Source organism: Clupea harengus, chromosome 20, assembly GCF_900700415.2.
Source record: "Clupea harengus chromosome 20, Ch_v2.0.2, whole genome shotgun sequence".
NCBI lineage: Eukaryota > Metazoa > Chordata > Actinopteri > Clupeiformes > Clupeidae > Clupea > Clupea harengus.
This window is the reverse complement of record NC_045171.1, coordinates 21,305,766-21,314,781: the sequence shown is the minus strand read 5'-3', so window position 1 is coordinate 21,314,781 and position 9,016 is coordinate 21,305,766. Positions and strand designations below refer to the sequence as shown.

The following is a 9,016-nucleotide window of genomic DNA, read 5'->3' as shown; positions in this document are numbered from 1 at the left end:
TGTTGGATATAAAGGTATAGCACATGAAGTTTAAAATAGTAAAAGAAACGAAATGATTAAATCATCACGAGTTAATTATAGATGTCGTGGCTCTCTTTTATCATGCCGGTTCATTGATCCTGTGGGTATGCTACCCTACTCAGTAGATCAGCCAGCTATAACTAGTAAACTCTAGCCTACAACGTTAACCTACTCACTGGAGCTGCAAATCCCTACCATTGGAAATTATTGTGCTACAGTATAATTAGCACCTATCTCAGCATAAGTCTTGTTATTGTTGTGCCATATTTCTAAATCTTAATTTGTAAATTGTTCTTCCTAAAACCCACTAGGACACTATTTAAAAGGATATTTTCAAAAATGTCTTATGGGGGACCATGCCCCCAAACCCCCCTAGTTTTGCTGGGTCACAGGAAAGATATTAGGTTTTATCTAGGGGCTTAGCCCCCCCCCCCCCCCCAAAAAAGTGGGAACCTAGATTCGCCCCTGCTTCATACTTAACCTATGGGCTGCTACTGGAGTACAACGGGAACACGACCGTATTGGATTTATTCAAGGGAACTGGCTGCGAGTCAGACAGACCTGCACCCGCACTGCCCAGGTGGTAACCACAGAAGGGGTTATAGGAAAAACCAGAGTATTGCCACTACACTTATCACCATATCCATTAAGTACATATACATGTGTTGGCAGTCAAACTCTACCCACTCACTTTGTCTCTTAGAATTCTCAGTTGATGTGTATTTTGGTAGGTAGCGAAAGTGTCAATCCTGTCAAATGAATGCAATTAAAATGCAAACATCCAGCAATGACGCTTCTAAAGACTGGTCTCAGGCGGTCATTACGGTTCAAAAGGCTTGTTGGCTAAACAATCCAGAACATGATGCTACACAGGGGCGGTTTTAGGCACGGGCGACCCGGGCGACCCGGGCAGCCGCCCGGGGCGGCACTTTTTCATAAAACGTGGGGGGTGACAAGAGCACTTAAAAAAAAAATCATCTGGGCCGCGAAGCGGTTTTCTATTATCTATCATATCACTGTGTGTGGAATTGGCAAATTGGCGCCCCCTGCAGCTGCAGGCGCCTCTGCTCGCTAAGAAGGTGCCGTAGACATATCCTGAGTGAGAAGAGAGAAGGGGGGGGGTCTCCCAAATGGAACGGACAAGGGGGGGCGGGGGATCCACTGTCTAGCAGTCACACCTCGATTTTCTTCCAAATAACGCACATTCATAACATTATAATTACAGGCCTATAATTCCTGCACGTTTTCGTTTTTCTGAATTGTGTGAAATGGCTAATACAAATAGGTAATACAGAACGATTATGTGGTCACCAAGGGCAAGGTGAATTGGTGGAAGGAGACCACTGACTGCTCCAACTTATCCAACTGGTGAAGGTAGTACGTAGTTAGCAGAGTATAGATAGATAGATAGATAGATAGATAGATACTTTATTTATCCCGAGGGAAATTAAATACATCTTTTACAGAGTAGTCTATTACATTATCAAGATAACTATTGAAGGATGCTCAAGTGGACAAGGTAAAAAATGTGTTTTCAGTCAAGTGTAACTTAACCTAAATTCCTATTAAGGCAACCAGCTAATGTTGAGCACCAACAGAATTGTTTGCTAGCTAGCGTTAGCTAGCTGATTTGACCATAGGGTAAATCATCTGACACTAGGCTAAAGTGTTAGCGAAGTCCCGCTAGCCACAACTAACAGAATATAATAGCATACAGAGTACTAGTATAATCTTAATAATGAACAGGTCGATAGCTAGCTGGATAGACCATATTTTTCCTTTTGACACAACTATAATAGCCAGCGTTAGCGAAATCCCGTTAGCCACGATTAGCTAACTCAACTAAACCATAATGCATGTTGAGTGCTTGCACAACCTAACTTGCAGAGAGCTGGTTAGCTAACATTAATGCACATGATGTGTGTATTGATTCTCTTAAGTGTGTTATTCAAATGTTCTATTGAAGGATGTGTGCAATTGATACATTTAAGTTTGTCTTTCACTTATATTGTTATAATAAAAAATAAATAAGATTATTTTTTTTCCGGCGGGGGGGGTCACTGATGCTACATGCTACATTATGAAGCTGGATGTGCTGTTGGCAGTTGGAAGTAGCACTGAGAGAACAAGTACAGTCAGTATTATTTAAAGAATGTATTCAATATACATGGAAGAAAATGCATTACATGGACAATAAAGATTGAAGAAATTCTAAACACAGAACTAAGTATTGGTTACATATGAAACACTTGTGTCAAACAGGCAAACTATAATCACTTTAAGGTATTTCACAGTCATCATAAGCTCAATGGAACATTTGGATACCAAAACACCACCTGATTTACCATCAACAAGTTTCCTTAAACTAAATATTTAAACACACACTCATACAACAAAATAATCTACAAAGTGAAATCATGAAAATGTAATCAGCTATGAAACATTTTATTAGATATTGCAGAACAATGTCAGACTTCTGGGAGTGTTTATTCAGTAAGTGGATAACCATAGTACTAAATCAATATCACAATACCTTTCAATAACCACCTAAGATGCCCAACAATGTAACAGAATCACTTGATCAAATTATTTCCAGTCTCCATCAAGAACCTTTTGAAAGAGTTCCACCCTCGTCAACAGGAGAGATAAGAAAGTAAGATCTAACTCAGGTGAGTTCCGGGTTAGCTCTCTTTCTGTCATGACCCTCTGTGTCTCTTTGAACATCTCAGTGAAGTAACTTCCCCCATTTGTTTTCACCATCTTATCTATTTTCTTTACCAGCTCAACAACCTGAGTGCGGTCACTGCTGTGGTTGTTAAATAAATGGTATCGTCCACCACAGCTCTGGATCACTTCCCTCAGTTTGGGGTGACCTTTGATCACATAGTCACTGATAGTCTTACCCCCAAGTTCATCACCACGAGTGAACAGGACAATCATGTAGTCTGCAGCCTTTTCCCCAAAGATCTCCTGTAAGGCCCTGACTGCATTCTGCTCCTCCTTAGTGAAGCGGCCCACCTGAATCACCAGCAGGAATGCGTGGGGCCCTGGACTTGAGTATTTAATGCTCTTCACTATCTCTTTTTTTATTTCTTCTGCATCTCTGTCAGTGTCTAATATACCAGGTGTATCAATCACCTCAATGTGTCTGGGATAAAGCATACTCCTTCTGTCACAAGTGTCTGTGACCGAATTAGCAGAAGACTCTGAGGTAAACTCTTGTCTCCCCAGAATGGTGTTCCCCACAGCACTCTTCCCCACTCCAGTCTTTCCAATCAGCACGATTCTCAGGGGTTCACCTATACACAAAATACATCATATCAACATACACACTGTATCACATTTACCTCAGTAATATATATATACAGTATATATACTATATATATATATATACTACATTTATCATATCAGCATACACACTGTATCACATTTACCCCAGTAATATATGGGCTGCTATAGATTTTTTTTTAGGTTGCTAAACTGTTGCAGTGTTATTTAGATTTAATGTTAGATTTGCTCCAATTGCACATTTAGAAGACAAAGTTGAATTTGAAGAGAAGGGGAGAAGTTATTGTTCATTTTTAACTAAACAATGGAACAACAAGTTTACCTCAGATTTTGCTATATGGTTGTAACTTTATGACAAATACACATTTTGTGGAACAAACTATTAAAAATATCAAAAACATACATTTTTATGTGTGGAACAGCAAGAATATTCAGTCTTCTCAACATGATAGCTATGGATGTCTATGGCTAACACCTCATACTCTCAACCTACTCACACAGACGATTGTTGGAAACAGTTCTTTAAAAAAACAAAACATTAAGCTTCTGAATGTCTGTATTTTCTAAAAAAAAATCAATCAAACAAAATGAACAGTGAATAGTAAACTGATACCTTTAGGGATAGATGACGAACTTCCCATTTTCTCTCAGTGTCAGATGGACGTCTACGCAGAAATGAAACAGGTCTTGGTGTTTTGATCCTTTTTTTATAGAATCCCCATAATGGTTGTATTTACATAATGGTCCGCCTACTTCCTCAGCAGTATAAACTCTGTTCTGCACGGTAGAACTTCAGTACTTCAGCAGTGCAGCCTGGAGATTCTTTTAGAACACAGAAGTGCTCTTGGTCTAGAACAGCATCATGTCAAACAGTTGCCATTATGGTGTGTAAGAAATTACAGTATATCCTGTGAGTGAACATGATATTCATAATCAGCAGCTGCTATCCAAAATGGTAATCTTATCATGGTAACAAAGGAAAGGTGCCTACACTGGATTTGCTCAGACACGTGGGGTCAGGAAGCAAACTGAGGTGTGAGTGACTGCAATTAATCATAGTATGGGAATGGGGGAGGCCATTGTGAGCAAACAGACAAACAAACAATGTCCAACCTCTTGCTGTCTCTCTCTATCTCTCTCTATCTCTTGGCTGTGGACAAATAGGATATGTCTTAAGAGTATGTCCTGAAACACGAAAAGACCCTGATAGTGCAGGTGCAACAGAGAAGAAGGGATTATGCTAAATCTGGTGTAGCCACGAAGGGTGAAACAGCAGAAACAAGTCATGCCCAGACCACAGCAGTGGAAGATGATGTGCCGAAGGACAAAAGTGTTAATGACGATCAAGACACTGTGGAAGAGTCCGTGGGTGATGAGACATCTGGTGCTGATGAGACAGATGAGTGCATGCAAAACACCCCAAACAGCACTAACTCAATAGCTGATATTGAAAATGTTTTGGTCAATGTTGATGAAGAGAGAAGTTCTTTAATGGAAACTGAGGAGACTCTCTTCAAAGTACCGCAAAAGAGAAAGAGATCTCTTGCTAAGGACATTAAGTCCTTTCTCACAAAAACCAAACATACTCGTCATGTTCTTATTGATGATCAATTTCCCGATGTTGAAAAAGTTTTAAATCTTTTCTAAGAAACAAATACTGACATTATGAAGTCTGCTGATTGTTAACTGATCTTGAATGAACCAGTTAGCAGGTTAGCACTTATTATCTTTGTTACCCCTTCCGCCCCTGTGTCCTGCGAGTGAGAGTGTGGCAGTGTGCTTAAGGGGCGTGGCCGGAGCGGATGTCAGCGCAAAGCGAACAAGAGGAGACTAATCGCAGGTAACCATAGAGAGGCACTGCATTCTGCGTTAGATCCAATGAGATGGGGAAACAAACTCCCAGCCATCAGTGTGATGGTGTTTAAAAGGTTAAACCTTTAAATCTGTTGGCTGTGTCTGATAATATGTGTGTTTGTGAATTCATGTGTGTAAAATGTGTAATTATCTGTGTGTGTAGATGTGTATATTTATATATGTCTGTGTGTGTGAGTGTGTGTGTGTGTGTGTGTGTGTGTGTGTGTGTGTGTCACTGCCCATCTGGCCATCTACATACCTGACTGTCTGTGTCAGTGTTTCAGATGTGTATGGAAAAGGTTTTCACCTGTATGTGTGCGAGGTGTTCAGTATAGTATAGTAAATTAGTTTTGTTTCATGCGTGTATATATGTAGTAATTCTGAATAATGTCCCTGACGGCACCTCATTCTTTTTCTCTCTCTCTCTCTATCTCTCGCTCTCTCACTCAAATTAAATTCATTCAGCTTGTACAAAATGCAGCTGCTACAGTTCTTATGAAAACCCAAAGAACTGACTACATTACTCCAATACTTAAGTCCTTACACTGGCTTCCAGTAAGCTAGAGCATTTACTTTAAAATGTAAAAACTATTTACTGCTGCTTGTTTATAAGTCACTAAATGGGACAGCACTAAATGACCTCTCATGTATGTTTCAGCAGTATACACCTGCTAGATCTCTCAGATCACTGGAGAGAAATCTGTTGGTAATTCCTATTGCCAGAACTAAACATGGTGAAGCAATGCCAATCAGCTCTGGAACCAACTTCCTGATGCCATCAAAAGTACTCCAACTTAGCCAGTTTCAAATCTAGACTTAAGACCCAACCGTTCTCAGATGCTTTTTGTTAACTGATCGAAGGAACTCTACTTTTCGTTCATTTACTTTCTTTTAAATAAATAAATCAACATCTATGAAATTCTATGAAATAGCCGGTCAGAAACAGCCACGGACTACAGCCTTCTCAACTGGCCTAACCCTGGACTGAATGCATTTATGTTTCTTGTTTATTTTTTGTTACAATAAAACAGTTGGAAAACACAACGGGAACGCGACCGTATTGGATTTATTCAAGGGACTCCCGCACTCCCCAGGTGGTAACCACAGAAGGGGTTATTGGAAAAACCAGAGTATTGCCACTACACTTATCACCATATCCATTAAGTACATATACATGTATTGGCAGTCAAACTCTACCCACTCACGTTGTCTCTTAGAATTCTCAGTTGATGTGTATTTTGGTAGGTAGCGAAAGTCTCAGGCGGTCATTACGGTTCAAAAGGCTTGTTGGCTAAACAATCTAGAACATGATGCTACATGCTACATTATGAAGTTGGATGTGCTGTTGGCAGTTGGAAGTAGCACTGAGAGAACAAGTACAGTCAGTATTATTTAAAGAATGTATTCAATATACATGGAAGAAAATGCATTACATAGACAAAAAAGATTAAAGAAATTCTAAATACAGAACTAAGTATTGGTTACATATGAAACTCTCATGTCAAACAAGCAAACTATAATCACTTTAAGGTATTTCACAGTCATCATAAGCTCAATGGAACATTTGGATACCAAAACACCACCTGATTCACCATCCACAAGTTTCCTTAAACTAAATATTTAAACACACACTCATACAACAAAATAATCTACAAAATGAAATCAGGAAAATTGAATCAGCAATGAAACATTTTATTAGATATTGCAGAACAATGTCAGACTTCTGGGAAGGTGGTTTCAGTCACAATACCTTTCAATAACCACCTAAGATGCCAAACCATGTAACAGAATCACTTGATGATCAAATTATCTTCATTCATAGTCTTCATCAAGAATCTTTTGAAAGATTTCCACCCTCGTCAACAGGAGAGATAAGAAAGAAAGATACCTGTCTAACTCAGGTGAGTTCTCGGTTAGCTCTCTTTCTGTCATGACCCTCTGTGTCTCTTTGAACATCTCATCAGTGAAGTAACTTCCCCCATTTGCTGCCACCATCTCATCTATTTTCTTTACCAGCTCAACAACCTGAGTGCGGTCACTGCTGTTGTTGTTAAATGCATGGTATCGTCCACCACAGCTCTGTATCACTTCCCTTAGTTTGGGGTGACCTTTGCTCACATAGTTACTGATAGTCTTACCCACAAGGTCATCACCACGAGTGAACAGCACCATCATGTAGTCTGCAGCCTTTTCCCCAAAGATCTCCTGTAAGGCCCTGACTGCATTCTGCTCCTCCTTAGTGAAGCGGCCCACCTGAATCACCAGCAGGAATGCGTGGGGCCCTGGACATGAGTATTTAATGCACTTCACTATCTCTTTTTTAATATATTCTGCATCTCTGTCAGTGTCTAATATACCAGGTGTATCAATCACCTCAATCTGTCTGGGATTAAGCACACTCCTTCTGTCACAAGTGTCTGTGACAGAATTAGCAGAAGACTCTGAGGTAAACGCTTCTCTCCCCAGAGTGGTGTTCCCCACAGCACTCTTCCCCACTCCAGTCTTTCCAATCAGCACGATTCTCAGGGGTTTACCTATAAACAAAATACATCATATCAACATACACACTGTATGACATTTACCTCAGTAAAATATACAGAACTGATGATTGTGATGATTGTAGTATATATATATATCACATTTACCCCAGTAATATATGGGCTGCTATAGATTTTTTTTAGGTTGCTAAACTGTTGCAGTGTTATTTAGATTTGATGTTAGATTTGCTCCAATTGCACATTTAGAAGATAAAGTTGAATTTGAAGAGAAGGGGAGAAGTTATTGTTCATTTTTAACTAAACAATGGAACAACAAGTTTACCTCAGATTTTGCTATATGGTTGTAACTTTATGACAAATACCCATATTTTGTGGAACAAACTATTACAAATATCAAAAACATATTTTTTTATATGTGTGGAACAGCAAGAATACTCAGTCTTCTCAACATCATAGCTATGGATGTCTATGGCTAACACCTCATACTCTCAACCTACTCACACAGACGATTGTTGGAAACAGTTCTTTAAAAAAAAAAACTTTAAGCTTCTGAATGTCTGTATTTTCTAAAAAAAATCAACCAAATCAAAATGAATAGTGAATAGTAAACTGATACCTTTAGGGATAGATGACGAACTTCCCATTTTCTCTCAGTGTCAGATGGACGTCTACGCAGAAATGAAACAGGTCTTGGTGTTTTGATCCTTTTTTATAGAATCCCCATAATGGTTGTATTTGCATAATGGTCCGCCTACTTCCTCAGCAGTATAAACTCTGTTCTGCACGGTGGAACTCCAGTACTTCAGCAGTGCAGCCTGGAGATTCTTTTAGAACACAGAAGTGCTCTTGGTCTAGAACAGCTTCATGTCAAACAGTAAGTTTGCCTTCCTCATTATGGTGTGTAAGAAATTACAGTATATCCTGTGAGTGAACATGAGATTCATAATCAGTCGCTGCTATCCAAAATGGTAATCTTATCATGGTAACAAAGGAAAGGTCCCCACACTGGATTTACTCAGACACCTGGGGTCAGAAAGCAAACTGAGGTGTGAGTGAGTGCAATTAATCATAGTATGGGAATGCGGGAGGCCATTAAGAACCATCTCAGTCAGAGAAACTTGATTATCATACAGAAGAACAAAAGGTTGCCAGACCTATTTGCCTTTGAAGCCTAGCTTATTTACATTAGAAGCCTAGGAGGTGTCTTAAACAGTATATATGGCTAGAATTGGAGATGCTTGTGGTTCAGACCTACACCGCTGAATCCGGAGTATGTTCCACGTGCTTCGTTACTGCACTTTACTGGAATAAAGATGGCTGCATCAAAAAAACAAAGAAACTTCCTTCATTTCTTA

General features: G+C 39.5%; 2 protein-coding genes across 2 annotated transcripts; both read right to left on the bottom strand.

The window, feature by feature from the left end:
• Positions 1–2,607: 2,607 nt before the first annotated feature.
• Positions 2,608–4,902, bottom strand: LOC105898386 (GTPase IMAP family member 9-like). The gene is made up of 2 exons (XM_031586986.1): positions 4,896–4,902; positions 2,608–3,320 (listed from the first exon to the last, which is right to left on the bottom strand). Exons 1-2 carry the CDS (start codon positions 4,900–4,902, stop codon positions 2,608–2,610), a joined length of 720 nt encoding a protein of 239 aa, XP_031442846.1.
• A 2,073-nt stretch (positions 4,903–6,975) lies between these two features.
• LOC105898387 (GTPase IMAP family member 9-like) lies at positions 6,976–7,701 on the bottom strand (the record flags this gene model as incomplete). Its single annotated transcript, XM_031557864.1, has 1 exon — positions 6,976–7,701. A coding segment is annotated over one exon (726 nt), but the record flags the coding sequence as incomplete, so codon positions are not given.
• Between the last annotated feature and the right edge of the window lie 1,315 nt (positions 7,702–9,016).